Below are 18,120 nucleotides of genomic sequence, written 5' to 3'. Positions count from 1 at the left end.
ATTCACCACAGTACAGAGATATGGGCCAAAAACCATTGTTTTTTGCTCACCATGCCATTCCAGTTTGAACACTGCCATATGCAATTCAGTCTTGACCCTGTGCCTCATGGGTACAATCCAGCCCGAACTGCCAGGCAATTGTTTCTTTTGCAATTGTCGCCCTAAGTGGGAAGGGTATGCCCAGACGTGGGTCCCATGCTCACTACGCCACTGGATTCAAGCTATCCTGGCTAATGAAGGGTGATGCCCTGAAACCGGTCCCAGGATGCTTGTTTACGGTACAGGAAGGACCTGGCTTGGCAGTTCGGCCTGGACTGTTCCCACAAGCAACAGGGTTAAGACTGATCTGCATATGGCTGGATCCAAACTGGGGTGTTGTGGTGAGCAAAAGAATGATGGATTTAACCCAGATCCTTGTGACTGGTGTTGGATTTTTGTATTGTCCAGCATTCCATTCATCAATTGTTTCTTTTGCACATGTCGCCCTACGTGGGAAGGGTATGCCCAGACGTGGGTCCCATGCTCAGTACACCAATGGATTCAAGTTAGCCTGGCTGATGAAGGGTGATACACTGAAACCGGTCACAGGATGCTTGTTTCCGGTCCAGGGCGGACCTAGCTTGGCAGTTCGGGCTGGACTGGTCGACGAGAAACAGGGTCATGACTGATTTGCATATGGCTGGGTCCGGACTGGGGTGGTATGGTCAGCAAAAGAATGATGGATTTAACCCAGATCCTTGTGACTGGGGGGTGAATGTTTACATTGCCCAGCATTTCATCCATCAATTCTTTCTTTTGCATATTGCAATTTTAAATAACATATATTTTATGTAAACACATGCAAAAAATGTAAAATCAACATTTAACACAACAGTATGGTAAGCAACAATATTTTTTACGAGATTAAAAACCTATAATCTTAGTATTCTTAGTTACGATATGTATCACAATATTTTCTCTTAGATAGTTTGGTAAAACACCCCAGAGAGTAATAACCCTGCTGCAGCACTGCCTGCTTCAAACGTGCTCAGTAACGCAAGTCAGGAATCAGAAGCTGTCCCCAGATGCTGGGCTTGGGCAGGTCCCAGTAATTAAGGCAATAGATATACACTGACCTTTTTCATCAGCTTGTCCCACTCATCATCATAGCCACTTCCGTAATTCTTCATCTGCCTCTCATCTTCCTCCGTCACTTTACCGATAGGTACCACACCAGCAGGGAAGTTCAGGATATTGAACAGCACTGTATAGCAAATGGGAGCTGTACAAGAAACAGAAATAAACTACACAGTAAAAAATGTGCATGCCCTACTATGTAAAAAGGCAGTTACTGCAGTTTAAATATTGGAGGACATGGAACATAAACCTTCCCAACTCTGCAATAATGTGTTCACCTCTTTTATACCATGAGCAGTAGAGAGGTGTAATGCTGGAAATAGAATAAATGCACCCTGAAAGCCAAAAATGTGAGGGCAATTGGAAGTGGTAGAAAAGACTGCACGTCCATGGCATAGATGAATGTGTACACAGCAAATAGCAACGTTTATCATAGTAAATATAACTAAGGAGATTAATTCACTGGCTAGCGAGATCTTTCTGCAGTTGCTGGTTACAAGTTTCAATCATCAGAAAATAGCTCCAAGAGCACAATACAGCTGTTTATACTTTATAATGTTTTAAATCAATCTTTCCCTATTCTAAAGTTGATAAAATGGGTTCTATTTGGTAGACTACCGGAGGAGCTTGAATGTGAATTGGTGCTACATGTGTCCTGGTGCTGACACAGTATACTGAGGCATAGTCAGAATAATTTGCTAGTGTTCATCCTGAATATAGTTTTGGCACAGAGATAGCTTTCACAACCGCTAACCAGCTGGTTAAGACTCAATTCCAGTGCTGAGAAATGAAGCATTGTTTACTGCAAATTAAAGTTTAGTACCAGGGCAAAAACTTGAGCAGAGTACATTGCTCCAATAACCCTTGAGATGACCTACAGGAAGTGGACCGAAACCTTTGTAGACTTGTCCACATTTCAATTTAAAATGCAAGGCTATATTTGAGGTAAAAGCAGGTTAATGCATGTTCCATTACATTACAATACATAACAGCCCATTTTTAGGTCGAGCCTAGAGTAAGTGCGCTCTAGGGAAGATCTCCGATACAATACAGTAGAGAAGCCCCGCCCACTAACCGGCCCATATGTGTCATTGGCCTGTGTCTTTGTCCTTCGTAAATGCTGGCTTTTGGTTCCCAAATAGGCTTGTTAGTCCGTCCTTTGATTCCTCTTTGTGTCGTCATTTGATTCCTCCCATGGATACTGGCCATTTTACTTCAGTTCTTACACCATAAGCACTACTAGAGTCTTTGAGTTTGTCCTACTTGAGGCCCCCAGGGTAAGTGAGGTCGGCAGATCAGTCTTCCCCTGGGGTGTTCGCACTATAGCTAGGACAGGGTGTAGGTAGGCTAGGGGTGGGATTAGGGGTGAGGGTTAGGGCTAGGTTGTTTAAGGGGACAGGAGAGGAAGTCCTTCCTCTTCCTGTCCCAGTGCCAGCAGGGTTAGGTTAGGAAAAGTTTGAGGAGTGTTAGGGTAGGCCTTGGCTCGGGTTTGGATTTGAGGCGAACACGTGCTGAGGATGAGGGAACACGATCCTCCGGTGCCCCGGTGTGAGCGTGTCTCTTGGTAGGCAATGCGGCATTTGCATAATCCTTACAGGCAGGTAGGTGGTGACGTGTTGGTGGGGGCGGTTATGGCGGAGCCTGACGCTGCGGCGGTTCGCGACGCGCTTCTGGTGCTGGGCCGTGCTGGGAGATCTGACCTCCTACAGCCCGGTGTCCTCGAGCAGGCGTGGGCGGAATGACCCGGACGCCTCGCTCGGCTTCCGCGGGGGTGGCGGCGGCGGTGGCGGCCTGCCACCGGCGAGAATAGGTCGGGCGGGGAGGTAAATCAGTGGAGGCAGGGAAGCACGGTGGGAGGTGTGTGAGTCTGCCCGCGTGCACACGGAGTGAGCCGGCTGCACTGGAGCAGCCTCGGAAAGCAGGCAGTGGGGGTGGGGTGCCTGGCAGTGGTCAGGGGTTGTCTGGGGGCCTGGGAGGCCACAGTGACCACTGGGATCTCCAGGTGCTGTCTGGGGGGGTTTTGGGGAGGTGCAGGAGGACTCTAGTGAGGCCAGTGAGGGAGAGAGTGCCACTGAGGTGCCAGCTGGGGAGGAGTTTGTCCTATGTCTGTCCGTGGAGGGGTCTGAGGAGGGGGATGGGGAGATCTGGTGGAGCAACCTGTGGACCTGTCCTGTGGGAGGAAAGGGGTGGTCAAGCTGCAGGGTTCCAAGGGGAAGGGCCCCCTGAGGGCACACGCAATGCAAGCAGGTGTGACATACCTGGCGGGGGGCCCCCCCGGGTCCCCCCCTGGGTGCTGGGTTAGTTGGTGGTGGGGTGGGTCAGGACCCCTGGACGTTTGCAGTGGGCAGGCATGTCCCCGGAGGAGAGGGCCTGTGACCAGCACAGTATCATAGCAGAGATGGAACAGAAATGGCAGGCTTTATGTGCAGCCAGGGAAGCTTGATGGGGAGGGGTGTCCGGGTGGATGGAACCCCCGGCGCCCGGGCCGGTCGCAGGTGCAGGTAGAGGCCAGAGTAAGAGGGCCACAGGGCACAGCGGTGAGTGGGTCTGGGTAGTGGGGACAGGGACTGCTTTGGCGGCATTGAGACCTGAAGGCGCACAAGGCCTGGGGGGGCACACGCCAGTGGTGACAGCTGGCAGAGGCAAGGGTGGGCCGGCGGGGCGCAAAATGGCTTCCAAACGCTGGGGCAAAGCAGCAGGGGGGTTCGCAGCGGCCTGCCCTCCATCGCGGGATCGGGCAGGAGCTGTACAGGAGTGCGATTTTGTGCCTGGGGTGAGAGGAAAGGGTGCGAAGAGAGTGGTGAGTGAGATGCGGAGAGCTGTGGTTGAAGTTGTGGATGAGGAGCAATTGGACTATGACGAGGGTGAGGATGAGTTGGTAGAAGGGGAGTAGCGTGAAGAAGGGTGCTTGGGGAAGGATGCAGCGGCAACCGAGAAGGTTGGTGTGTTACAGGGGACACAGACCAGTCGGGTCTCGCAGGTGGGAGTGAAGACGGTGGATGCCAGACGGAAGGACCGGGAGGTGCCCTTCAAACTCTCAGGTGAGGGTGCATGGTGGGATGCGTGAGAGGATGCGGCCAAAGGGGGTTGTAAGAAGGCGTGCAGGTAGGTGGGGGTAGGCAATGGGTCTGTCAGAGACGGGGTGGCACAAGGGGGTTCCGGGGGAAGGTGGGAGATGGGAAAGCACAGGTGGTGGTCGCCAGTGTGCAAAATGATAAACCTGAGGAACCTGATAAGCACAAGAAGAAGTTGCCCTATATGGGCTTGGCAATGCTACTTGGGTCTCATTTGTTGGAAAAGACGAGGGCAAGGATATGGAAGCATGAGTATGTAGATGTTTTTAAACTGTTGCACAGAGAGATTCAGGCCAAAGAGGGGTCCAAGGAGGAGAAATGGGAGTTGACGCGGCGGCCGAGGGTACCTGTTACGATGGAAAATTGGACGTAGGCGTTTTTGATTTATGTCAGTATTTATTGTGAGAAGCATGGGGACAGGGAGATAGCTCTTTTCAAATATATGGATGTCATCAGTAAAGCACAGTTGCATTTTGGAGGATTTGCTTGGCTCAGTTATGATGAGGAGTTTAGGGCCAGGATTAGCGTTAACCCAGACAAGCCTTGGGGGGATATTGATCAGGAACTTTGGGTTCAATGGATGTCATCTACCCAGGCAGCGGCATCTACTCACACAGCGAGTGGCCTTCCGGTCGCCTACCGGTCCTTTCAGTCGCGTCCCGCCTAGTCTGGGGCGGGTGGTCAGGGATCTTCCGCGGGAGCAGGGAGTCAAGCTACCTACACAGGGACTGCGGGTTAGCAGCCCAAGTCTGGGGGAGCCACCTTTGGAGCATGTTGGAATTTTAATAAAGGCCTCTGCACTCGATACCCCTGTAGATTCAAGCATGAGTGTTCCAAGTGTGGGGGGCGTCATCCGGTTACGCAGTGTTTCACGCTGGCCACAACTTCCGAGCAGTGGAGGATTACAAAGGGCCAGGGACAGTCTGGGCCAAAGGGCCCCTACACCGGTTGATGTGGTGGCCATGGGTCCATGGCTCTCTCAGTACCCTGATAGAGAGGCAGCTTTAAAGTTGCATTGGGGGTTTACAGAAGGTTATTGGGTAGGGTATCAGGGTCTCGGGAGAGAAGGTTGGCGGGGAATCTGAGGTCTGCGAAGGAATTGCCGAAGGTGGTGGAGGAGAAATTGCAGAAGGAAGTGAGGGAAGGCAGGATTGCGGGCCCGTTTGACGCATGGACGATGTCGGACCTAATTATTTCACCTTTGGGGTGGTCCCTAAGAAGGAGCAAGGGGAGTTCAGGCTGATTCATCATCTGTCATGGCCGGAGGGGAGTTCGGTGAATGATTTCATTGCGGAAGAAGACTCCAGGGTGTTGTATGCATCGGTCGATGATGCCATTGGTTTGGTGCGGAGGTGTGGTCGGGGGGCGGAATTGGCCAAATGTGACATCAAGTCGGCATTTTGCCTCCTTCCCATTCATCCGGCTGACTTCTCTTTGCTTGGAATGCAGTTGCAGGGGCCATTTTTGTGGACAGGGTCTTGCCGATGGGGTGTGCGATTTCCTGTGCGCTTTTTGAGATCTTCAGTTCGTTTCTGCAGTGGGCCTTTGTGGACCGGAGTGGACACCGGCTGGTGTCGCACTATTTGGATGATTTTTTGTTTGTGGGACGAGGAGAGAGTGGCGAGTGTGGGGTGGTGTTGGCACAGTTTCAGAGTTTGGCGCAGTTGTTTGGAGTTCCTTTGGCGCTTGAGAAGAAGGCAGGGCCCGGTTGCTGTTTGACCTTTTTGGGTATTGAGCTTGATTTAATGTCATAGGAAGCGCGCTTGCCAGAGCAGAAGGTGTCAGAGATTCAGGTGTTTCTGTTGCAGGTGGTGGAGGTCCGAAAGATTGATTTGCGGTCAGTGCAGCGTCTTTTGGGCTTTCTGAACTTTGCGTGCCGGGTGGTGAGGGCAGGGAGGATATTTTGTAGGCGCCTTGGCATGGCCATGTCAGGGGCGGTCCTTCCTCACCACAGGGTCCGTGTCACTTTGGGGGTCCGGTCGGATCTCCGAGTTTGGCTGACATTTTTGGAAGACTTCAATGGCGTATCTATGGATTTTGGACATGATAAGACGGTGTGGCAGGTGCAGCTCTATTTGGACGCGGCAGGTGCAGCTGGTTTTGTAATTTTCTGGGAGGGGAGATGGTGTGCAGAGCAGTGGCTGGATCATTGGTTGCGGCAGGGACGGAGCATTGCCTTCATGGAGTTCTTTCCTTTATTGATGGCATTGCAGGTTTGGCGGCCAGAATTTCAGAACAGGTCGGTGCTTTTTCATGTGGATAACAGGATGGTGGTGGATTTGGTGAATGACCAGAAGGCAAGGGTTTTGCAGGTGCTGCACTTGCTGTGAAGCTTCATGCTGCTGTGTTTGCGTTCCAATGTGCTTTTTCGTGCGCAACATGTCCTAGGTGCAAGCAATGACATTGCGGATGCGTTGTCTCGTTCGCAGTGGCAGCGTTTCAGGAGGCTGGAGCAGGGAGCGGAAGCTTGCAAGACCAAGGTGCCCGAGAGTATCTGGGCCTGGGGGGACTGAGTGTTGTGGGGTTGGCTGAAAAATCCATTGCGGACTCCACAAGGCGCTCCTACAGATTGGCATGGTCTGAATTTGGAGCGGTTTTGGGTTGGATCAGGAGCACATGGCGTATGCCCGAAAGTGAATGTGAGCAAGGTGTGTTTCGTTTTGTGTTACATTGCATGGATAAGGGGCTGTCTCAGACTACTATTTCAGGCAAACTGGCAGGGATTTCCTTTTACAGCATGGTTTATTTCGGTTTTGATACGGCTAGGTCTCCTTTACCGAGTAGAATGCTGAAAGGTTGGGTGCGTGAACGGGGGGGTAGGGGGCGAGGGGCCACGGGAGGCCATCACGTTTGAGTTGCTGCAAGGCCTGTTGGCGGAGTTGCCCCTTTGTTGTTATGATTACCCGGAGGTAGCGTTGCTTCGTTTGTGCATGATTTGGATGTTCTTTGGGGCTTTTTGGGTGTCTGAATTGCTGGGAGCGAGGGGTGCGTCTGGGCGGCAGTTTGAGGACGTGCGGTTGGATGAGTCGCATGTGGGAATCTGCCTGGTTGGGTCATTCAAAGACAGACCAAGGTGGACGTGGCAAGTGGGTATGGTTGGGGGAGAGTGGTTGCGTGGAGGTGTGCCCGGTGCGCGAGTGGAGAGCTTTTTGCAGCAGGGTGCAGAAGTCGTCGGGAGAAATTTTTTGGCGTGCCTCTCAGAGGAGGGTGTCTTCTTTTCAGTTGTTGGTGGTGTTGCGGATGGCGCTGTGGCGCATAGGTAGGGATCCTTCTCGGTACGGGACTCATTCTTTTCGGATAGGTGCAGCCACGGCAGTGGCATGTTTGGGGTGGTCTTGGAATGCCATTAAAAGTATCGGGCGCTGGTGGTTTCGCTGTTGTGAACGCTATGTGCGCAAATAAGGATCAAGGGGATGGGTGTTTAAGGGAGCCGTTTGTTTTTTTTCCGCAGTGACGCGGTTTCTGGTTTTGCTGTGGTGCTAATCTCTTTTTCTTCATAGGTTGCGTCCAGGGGCCAAGACGGTTACCTGGATTGTTGGGCATTCCTTTGTTCATTGGGCCTAGAAATATGCGGACAGACAGGTATACGGCCGTAGCCTGGGACTGAGGAGCAGCCATCATGAGGTCCAGTGGTGGGGTAAGAGTGGTATGCGTTGGGGCAATTTGCTGCCCTGACTGACGAGGAAGGTGGCTCAACTGGGTTGCCCGGACATGATTGTGCTCCATTTGGGGGAAAATTACTTAGTCAAGCAGTTGGGAGTGGCTTTGCTACATTTGATGCAACGGGACTTAGAAGCCATGAGGAGCAATCTGGCTGACGCCTGTATTGTTCGGACAGAGTTTGTGCCACAACGTGTTTGGAGAGGGGCAATGAAGCCCGCAGTCATTGAAAGGGCGCGCCATAAGTTGAATAGGGCCATGAGACTTTTTTGTGCTGAGAAAGGGGTCAAAGTGATTGCTCACACGGGCCTGCGTCCAGAGGAACACCTTCTTTTTCAAGACGACGGAGGGCACCTTTCGTACATGGGAAATGCGTATTGTTTGATGGAAATGCAGGCTGCTATCAGTCTGTTGTGGAATGAGTCTATCTGGTGTCGGCGTGACTGAGGTCGAAAGGTGCACTGGTTTGGGTAGGGCAGGTAACCGCCCTCCGGGGGTTCCCTGGTTGGCGGTACTTGGGAGGCGTGGGGAGTCCATGATGGGCAGAATCACCCTTCCAACGAGGGAGATACAAGTGCAGGATGGGGGTGTGGCAGGCAGGAGTGCGATGTAGATATTGGAGGAGGCTAAATGAGAAGGGTGGAAGTGAATGATATTAGTGAAGAGGTTGTGGCATGAATTGGGGAGTTGAGTAAGTGGAGGATCAGAGTGGATGATGTGTGGAAGAATTGAGGGGGGATTGTTAACTGTTTATTGGTGTTATTTTGAATTGATTGTCAACCCGTCCTAATAAATGGCCTTTTACGCTAAAGCACCAGCGTGGAGTGGTTATTGCGTGACATGCTTTGTTTACTTTCAGCGAGCTATGCGCCCTTTCACTTTCGAGGGTGCCGGGACAATCTCGGCCACTTGTTTCATTTGGATGTGGATTCTCTCATCTCTGGGTTAAAATACAGATGTGCTGAGTATACGTCAGGGTTGAGTCCCCTTAAGATATGACTTTAATGTTAAAAAAAAGTTATTTTTCTAAAATACTTTGGTCTACGGTCAATGAGAAGGGAATACGGGATAATGCAAATTGTTTTTTATATATAAAACGAAAAAACAGAGCCAACACAATAATAATGTTTTTAGCAGTCTAAAAACGCTGGAGCAAAGGTGGCATCGTACATTACCTGACTATGGGCTCGCTGGAGGCATGTCCCTAGCGCTTGGTAACCCCAGTCTGGTGTGTATTTCTCTGGCAAAGCGCCTCTTTCTCCGAGCATAAGGTGGTGGGTGTACCACAGGCCAGACCTCCATTGATTGGGATATGCATTGGAGAGGCTTGCCCTGACCAACTGCTCTCTTCCTTGGGTTTGCGCCGGGAGGTGCTTTGATCCGTCAAGCGCTTCCTTCCCATGTGTGGGTGCAGGCTGCCTCGGCTCTCTGTGGGACGATTTGGCTCTCCTTTGGTTAGAACTGGAAGGATGGCATGTGGACAAATGGTACAGGCTGGAGGGGGGTTAAGGGACACCCTCTCTGGAGGTGTGTGTAGCAGGTTGGACGGAGGTCTTTGCGAGTATTCGTCTCCTGAGTGGTGTGCAGCAGATCGGAATGGATTTTGTAAAGTTTGTTGTGCCCTAGCTTGAGTTGCAACAGCAGGCAGGGAAGGTTACACTAGCTTCTTGTGCACAGGGCGTGTGCATCACTAGGCAGAAAAGGTTCTCTGTGCACAAGCTTCTCGTGAACGGGGGTGTGTACAAGCAGGTCCAAACGGCTCTTTGTACACCTGCTTCTTGTGCACAGGGAGTGCGCACAGCAGGTCAGGAGGGCTCTCTGCCCACTGGGTTGTGAGCACCAGCCGACAGGAGAGACCTGGGACTCTGTGTGGGATGTGAGGCAGCTGCCTGCTGGGCCAGCTTTCATCAGCTGCCTCTCTCTGCAAACCGTGTGCGTCTGCAGGGATCCATTCAGGACTGTGTCTCATCTCTCTACGACTTGCTGGTGTGTTCATGACAAAGCACCCATTCTATACCAGGTGTGCACAAATCCTAGCACGCATCAAAGGTTTATGGGAGAACCGATGGTGCCAGTGCTGGAGAAATAAATCAGTAGCCCTCTTTTAGGACCGTACCATTTCATGAAAGAACATGTGTTGACTATCAGGAAGTGCATATATTAATATCAATCTAACCCCCTCCACATAGGTCTACAATCTGCCATAAACTACCAACAGAAAGTCAAATGATGTCTGGTCACGGGCCCCATGAAATCCAAGGTGTTTACTTGCAGTTGTATTAAATTAGGCATTTGTTTATTGAATAGTTTTTTGAACATTGCTGATTGGATATATTGGATTGTGCCTCTCGCCAGTTGGCAGCGATCTTGCAATTTGGACTACCCAATGTAGCACCAAAGGTTGCTGCCTTCAGCAAAATTATGTGTCCAACATGAAGTTAGACTCTGGGTGAGATATTTTATACTCCCTAGTTCTGAACAAAAGATGGCAATTTTACCCTAGATGTTATTTTCTCCTCCCAACAATGTGTTGATAATAGATAAGGTGTCGGAAATTATTTTTCTCTGAATAATAGTGACTGATGTATTATGGCCCTCCTAATGAGCCACTATTTTGAAGAGGGGTTGCCACCTTGATAATAAAGTTTAAATGGCAACTGATTTCACCTGTGCTTCCTAATGGAACCTTCAACACTGATTAATAATCTTGCTTTGATTTAAGAGCATAGCCATATCGAAAAAAATAATAATATTTATAAAATTATTTTGCTCCACTTTAAATCAAAACACCTTTGATCATCACTAGATGTTCAGAGGATTAGTTAATCCTTAGCTGAAAAGTGTGGGAATTAAACTCTAGTTTGTTCCCTTGTATTGTTTGCAAAATCCATTGGTCTGATGTAAGTAGCCTCCTGCCACCTAACCTTTCAGAAGAAGAAAGGTTTACATTTATCTATGTACCAGAATCATCGGGATAGCCCTCTCCCATGATAAAAGCTTCCTCAAAACTGACTTGTTTGTAGAAAGAATGGTGTGCATCCAGCTCTGTCGCTGTCGCTAGCTGAAAGCCCTCCTCTAAATGAGGGCAAGGTGTCAGCTGCTCCTCTGTAAGGTTTTTCTGTCCATAAGAAATGTTTGTGCATGGCATGATAATTTCAGACTAATGGTCTGTTTTCAGACCAGCTGAGTCAGTTGGTTTTTTATGTTTGCATGCAAGCGTATTTAATTTATGCACTGTAATAGGCATTGTTACATAAAGAAAAAGATAACCGAATACCCTGTTGTGATTTGACATGATCATCAGTAAGTTTCTATAAGGATATTAGGGACTGATACATTTCTCCCTGTATGATTATTATCCAACGCCTCCAACCGTTTGAAACTAGATTTTTTTTAACACCCTAAAACACAGATCTGGAGTTTACCTCTTACCTATTTGTTATTTGCCTCACCAAAAAGGAAAAATTATCAACACAATTCAACTCCACACATTTCCAATCCACAACACATAATTAGACACCAAACCACATAATTCAACTCAACAACACAATTACACAACAGACCACATACATCCATTCCACACCACAGAATTTTACATTGTCACAAAATTCTACAGCACACCACATAACTAAACTCCCACTAAATACCACTCCACATAATTACACACCATAACACACAATCCCATTCCATATAATCCCAGAATGCTTAATACCACATAATTACGATACACAAAATTCCACTGCGCACCATGCCTACCAAGATGGCCTCCAGACGAGAGCTCCTCCACTGAACTCCTGGGTTAGGGATCACCAAATCGGTGGATATCCCTGTTCAACCCAGCCACCCATCGTCCGGCTGCCCCTGAGGTCATCTCACACCATTTGTGGACCGTCCGCTTCGACTTTCTGTCACGGACCCCTCTCACCTCACTTGGGGCCATTGATCAGCTGTGCGGGGTGCTGGATGACTATGCCGGATGCCTCGATCCTGTCTGAATCCTGGTGGATGCCTCTTTTCCTTTGACTGAGCGCTGAACCGCGATTCTGGCAGACAACAGTGGGAGGACAGGAGTTCATCTCCGTTGCAGGGTTTGGATTGCAGCCCACGGGCGATCGCCCAGAAATCGGAAGCAGTGCTGAGTCTCCCTTCCTCGCGCGGCAATCCGCTTGCCATTCCGGGGTTCCTATGCCTACTGCCTGCAACGATCTGGCACGTTGGTGCTGTGCTCATGCTAAGATTTTGGCTAGTGGTGGCAGCACCCAGAGGGAAACGTATCGTGGTGTAGCTGCCCCCGCTCCAGGCACACACTGGGGAAGATCGATCGCACCCCTCCCCCATTGCTGATCATGGAACTGTAAAGCAGCAATCAGCAGGGTTGGTCAGGGAGTGTCAATGTGAGGCCCTGCACACTTTGAGCGACCGTGCTAGTCCCCTGCCTTTCTATGGTGCCACCCTGGGTGTCCAGTGGAGGGTTACCACTGCAACATGAGTGAGAATATCACAATGTGGGCTTCAGCCCTGCTAAGGGAGATTGGACAGGACGGGACTTGCGGCAGTGCGGAAATGAAAAATGCTGATTGTAAATTGAAGAGACAATTTGTAAAACTTTACGGTTCGGTCTGTTTGCACAATGGTACTGCAATTACATTGCCCGGCCATTTTGAACAACAGGGCTTCTCCTCCTTACTGCCTCATTTCTACTCTCCACAAAAAGGGCAGCAGTGGGCAAGAGCAATTAAAAGAGGACTGCACTTTACAACTAACAAGGGACTACAACTGCAGTCCGAGATAGGTTCGACAAGGTAGCAGCCATCTTGGAATGGCTCGGTCCATCTGTGGTTTCTCAATGAAAGTTGAGTTGTTTTTTTTTCAATTGGTTCAAGGATTTCCTATCTTCCTTATTGCCTAACCATTTCATATCATCTAGTTCCTCTATGTGTTCGAACCAAACTGGTCATGGTCATAAGGAAACAGAGGATAGTAAAGGCACCTGCAGGGACTACAGTAATATTCTTGCCTGCTGTAAAGGGATGGCAACAGAAACAAATGAATGGGAAGTTCTCTTAACACCATCTATGCCCTACGTATATCCTTCCTTTCTGGTCAAGGAGCTCTCCTCTTAACATCATCCTTGTCCTACGGAGAAGTCACTACCACCGGGCAATAGGCTAGATTATGGCAGTACTTAGCTCTGTGGCCTTCCCAAATACACCCTGGCTCCACAAAGGTCAGCACTGAATGTTGTGGCTGGACTAGTTACTGGTACCAAATGTAATGAGCACATTTCCCCAGTCCTAAAATCTCCTAAATGGTTGCCTTACGAAGCTCTTTTTCAGTTAACCCGTTCCGTACTCTTGTCGGCCAACAGCTGACGTGAGCACTACCTTCTGGGTGCTGCACACGACCATTGGCCGACGGCTGCGTCAGCCAACGGTGCTCACTCTGTAGAACGCCCGCACCACGGCAGAATGTCCGGCGTGGCAAACGGGTTAAAGATCGTGTGTCCTAGTGTACAAAGCCTTGTACACCAACACCCCCAGGTACCTAGCGCAAAAGCTTGAATTATCCTGTGGCAAGAGAGCCTCAAGAAGCGCTAACAATTTCCTCCTGAAACCAGGTATCATGAACAAAAAGAAACTTGTCGTTGCTGCCCCAAAGATCAGGAACTCTCTTCCTCTGGAATTGTGCAGAATCTCATCAATAACTGCTTTCAAACTTGAAGCCAAATGATTCCTAATGAACTAATTCTTTCCTTAATTTGGGCTATGTGCATTTGCTCAGAACCACTGATCCTTCAGCTAGTGCACCAACATGTGTTACATTGACCCTACAACATTTTTTTTTTTTGTTTCTGCTCTCTGCTCCTTTCGGTAGTATGTTTTACCCCCGGTTTCAGCCTGTTATTTACCTGTTAATTTAAAAAAAGCCATATAATTCCACTCCACAAATCCACTCCACACCACTCAATTCCACAACTACCACATTCATCCAATCCAAACAACAAAATTCAATACCATGCCACACACTACACCACTACACAACACAAACACAACACAAAATACCATTCCGCATAATTGCACTCCATAACGGAATCCAACTGCACATACTACCAGTACACTCAATGCAACATAATTACTATACACATAATTCCACTGCACACCTTGGCACAGAATTCCACCACAGAAATCAGCACCAGGCCACACTATCCCACAACTAACAATTCCAATCCAACCCACATAATTCCACTACACACTACATACATACACTCATAACATGAGTAAAAGGCATTATCAGTTACAACGCCAATACCTCTAACTCAAGAAAATGCGAGACCAATTTGCATTGCAAATGCTTGTTAATTAAAAGTTAACAATGGACTATGATGACAAACCAGCATCACAGAAATAAAGCAACAGATCTATCACACAGTTGTTTTCAATTATTTCACAATTTGTGACCGTCCATGTTGTCCTGGTGCCAGAAATCTTTGCATAATGTTAACAGAAACAAAATCTGATTGCTTCATTATCTATCAGGCCTAAAAAAGTAGGCCAACATATATTTTTGCGTTTTGCATTTGCCAAAGCATAGCATTGTGGGCGTGATTGCCGAGACTATACATCATTTTCGATGGTGGTAAGTTAAGATTTTAGAAGGGAAGACTTGTATGTGTACAGGATTCACTGAAAAAAATACAGTCATAGCAGCCAGGATAGCCTAAATTGTTCGATTTATTGGCTTACATTCAGAGTACATGCACTGCTAGCTTTGGTTATCTAGCTCTGTGGGTTTTCAGGCATGACACTATGGGGCTTAATTGTACATAGGAACGATCTCATGAGTGCAAAGAAGAAAGAGAGGATTGACATTTAGGTGAATCGGGCAAATGATTAGAGGTGGGAGGATTAGGTAGTAAGACCCTTGTTTATGTTGGAATGCTCCAGCAATAGATAATTTATTGAGTCACTTCCAGAGAAGGAATTTCATAATTATGTAATGAACAAATAGTGAAAAGCTTCAGAATTTTCCTCATGTTTGGATTAGGGACTACCCTCTACGGTCTGATAGAATTTCCATTCAAGAAACCTTGTTCAGCCTCGTAGGGGGAAGAAAAAGATTTGAAGAGGAGATGCACAGATGAAAGAATTTCCTGCTTCACTTGTGGCCAAAACAGGTCAGAAGTCACAGGCACCTGTCCTACATTTGCTTTAAGAATACCCTGGAAAATGTATTTTGCATTACAAACCTTATTTTTCAGTGCATCAGTGCATTTCTCCTCTACTGAAGGACAAAAGCTATATATTTGCAGGAATCTGGGACCAGGAAAAAAGAGGTGCATCAAATGTGTGAACTTTTTAGACAGCCGCACAACCATGTACGCTTTTTCAAATGTTGCAAGGCTCACCTGACCTTGTAAAGCCTGTACAAACATGACTATCGACTTTGTCCCACTGAAATATTTTGAGCTTCATAAAGTTTCAAAGTCTGGTTGTAAAAAGATTGATACAGGTGAGCCACCTATTTAGGCTAGCCATGAGCTCCCATGGTTTGTCCTTACTTAGCTTCTTTTGGAGCTTTTCTTGTCAGATGATGTGCCTTCCTGAGTGATCTTTCAACACATAACCAGTGCTTTGGAACCCTGCTAAGGTAAAACTTAAAATTTAGTCCCACTTGATATGTTTCTGCTCCAAACTTCTTTATTGTCAATCGAGGTTTAGAGCGAACTATAGTACAGAAACGGCCCTATTGGAAGTCACTTAATCTATCAAAGCCACCCTTGATAGAGGAGGTAAGGTAGTATTGGTACTGCTGGACCTCTCTGCAGCTTTTGATATCGTGCCCCATGGACGACTCCTACAGAGTCCCTGTGAATGTGGCATTGGCGGCATGGTTCTCAGTTGGTATTCTTCCTTTCTGGAAGGCCGTCAGCAATCTGTCTGGTCCCACCTTTCCCAGCGGATATTCCACCGCTTAAAGTTGGAGTGCCTCAAGGCTCAGTATTGAGTCCAACTTTATTTAATATTTATATGGCCCCACTGGCACCCCTAGCTGAACAACATGGGGCAAAAGTGATAACTTGTGCCGACGCCACTCAACTGTTGATCACATGCGAGAAGGGCAAGATGATTTGTGATAACACAATTAACTTATGCCTGACTTAAGTCTTTTACTGGCCTCCGACAAAATCAACTGTCCTGTAACTCTGGCAAACCTGAAATAATCTTCTTCGGACACACTCCGGAGGATGAATGGCGTAATTGGTCGCCCCAGGATCAGTCTCCTCCTTCTATTCCAGTTACCACTGTGAAAAATCTTAGAGTTTTGCTTGACTCGGATCTTTCTATGAAGTTGCAGGTTCAATCAGTGGCGGGTATGTGTTTTAGGCTCCTAAAAATGATTAGAAACTTCCTACCGCTGCTCCCCTTACCCATAGGAAAACAGTGGTCCAAGCCGTGATCACGTCAAGGCTGGATTATGTAAATGTGTTATACCTGGGCATCCCAAATAATCTATTGGGCTGCCTACAGGTAGTTCAAAATGCGGCTGCTAGAGCCATCTCTCTGGTCGGGCCCAGGACTCACATGACCGCTCATTTAAAATCTCTGCACTGACTCTCAGTGAAAAATAGGGTTATCTTATCTTATCTTATTTTATGCTGTTTTTATAAAGTGCACTGACACCGGAGTTTCTTGGCGCAGGGTTAATTTAAAGTCCCTTGTGTTGGCCTTTAAAGCTTTACATAATAGTGGGTCTCAGTACATCATAAATAAAACCATACCCTATACCCCAGCCAGGACATTGAGGTCATCAACCCAACATTTGCTATCAGTGCCTAACTTCTTCCGGGGTAGGAAGTGGGTACTTTCATTCCAAGGGGTGGTTGGAAGTCTATGGAATTGTCTGCCTCTCTCTCTCAGACAAGAACAAGAGTGTCTCAGTTTCAGGCGCCAACTTAAGACTTGGCTGTTCCATCAGTAATGGGGACTTTGCGGGATGGGATTGTACACTGTTTTCTGTCAAGGGGGACCTGTTAGAACCGGGACACTCCATGGAGTAGCTGTGCGCATTATAAATACCTCAAAACATTAACATTTTAAGAACAGAATTATAACCCTGCACCAGGATTAGCCTCCAGTTTTAATCCAGCTACCTGGACTCTGCCCCTTTAGATGCCTCTGTCTCAATAGGGCCTCTGAAATACACTAATTTCTATCTTGACATTACAATGTAATGCTCTATTGATTTGCAAAGATATATTTTCCCTTTTCCCATAATATCTGAAACCATTAGCCATTTCGATTTATTTCGCAGTCTTTTTTAAGTTTCATATTCCTGTAATATTTTTACAAACTTGGAGTGGATTCTTTATTTATATGTTCTGTTGTTGGGGTAGTTGACTAAACAAAGTACTTTATCAGTGGAATGTCTTATTGCTCAGGTCAAGCCACAAAAAGTCGACTACATTTGCATGCTATAGACCATCCTATTCCTTACACAGGACATCTGCATTTAGAGCATCCCACAAAATGCAGAATTAGCAGCTCTACATCTTTTGCTACCCCAAAAGAACCATTTGCAAACATTTTATTTTTTGAGCATTTAAATGGTTACTTTGTAAATCCTAGCCATTACCACTCTAGAATATTTTATCACTGACTAGTAGCCCGTCCCGACCTTGTCCGGGAGCAACAGGCTTCCCCGACCCCCACCCGCCCCGACATTGTCCAGCAGCCCGGGCCCCCGCCCAGCCCGTCCCCCGCCGGCCCCGACACCCACCTGCCGCGACCCCCGCCTGCCCCGACATGGGTCCCCTTACCTCAGCCGCCGCTCCTCCCGCCTGTCCGCTACTCGCACCGCCGCTGGCCTGTCCGCTGCTCCTCATGTCACTGCTCCTCCCGCGCCATGTCCAACGCTCCCTTACCTCAGCCGCCGCTCCTCCAGCCTGTCCGCTGCTCGCACCACCACTGGCCTGTCCGCTGCTCCTCACGTCACCACTCCTCCCCCGCGCAATGTCCGCCGCTCCTCCCCGCGCTCCAGACGTGAGCACGCACGTCGTGGCGGCGCTACTTCGGAGGGACTACTTTTTTTTTACTGTAAATTTCTTAAATAGCGTTTTTTTTTTAAATTTACATAGCCTATAACCATCTACACACCCGACGATTCAAACGGTGTATCGGGTGTGTGAATTGGTGCTGTGGTTCCCGAGTTTACCCGCCTCAAATGCTGAAAGTTCTTCCTTTATTATAGTAGTATAGATATCCGCCATTGA

General features: G+C 48.3%; 1 protein-coding gene across 1 annotated transcript in view; it reads right to left on the bottom strand.

Moving 5' to 3' along the window:
- Window positions 1-18,120, bottom strand: part of LOC147747110 (vitamin D3 hydroxylase-associated protein-like) — a 394,497-nt gene that overhangs the window by 12,962 nt on the left and 363,415 nt on the right. Inside the window, exon 14 of the mRNA XM_086952361.1 lies at window positions 1,116-1,261. Within this exon, the coding sequence (XP_086808487.1) occupies window positions 1,116-1,261 (146 nt within the window). The remainder of the gene's footprint in view (window positions 1-1,115; window positions 1,262-18,120) is intronic.

The sequence above is a fragment of the Lissotriton vulgaris genome, chromosome 1_1, assembly GCF_964263255.1.
Source record: "Lissotriton vulgaris chromosome 1_1, aLisVul1.2, whole genome shotgun sequence".
In the NCBI taxonomy this organism is placed as follows: Eukaryota; Metazoa; Chordata; class Amphibia; order Caudata; family Salamandridae; genus Lissotriton; species Lissotriton vulgaris.
This window is presented reverse-complemented; position numbering and strand designations above follow the sequence as displayed.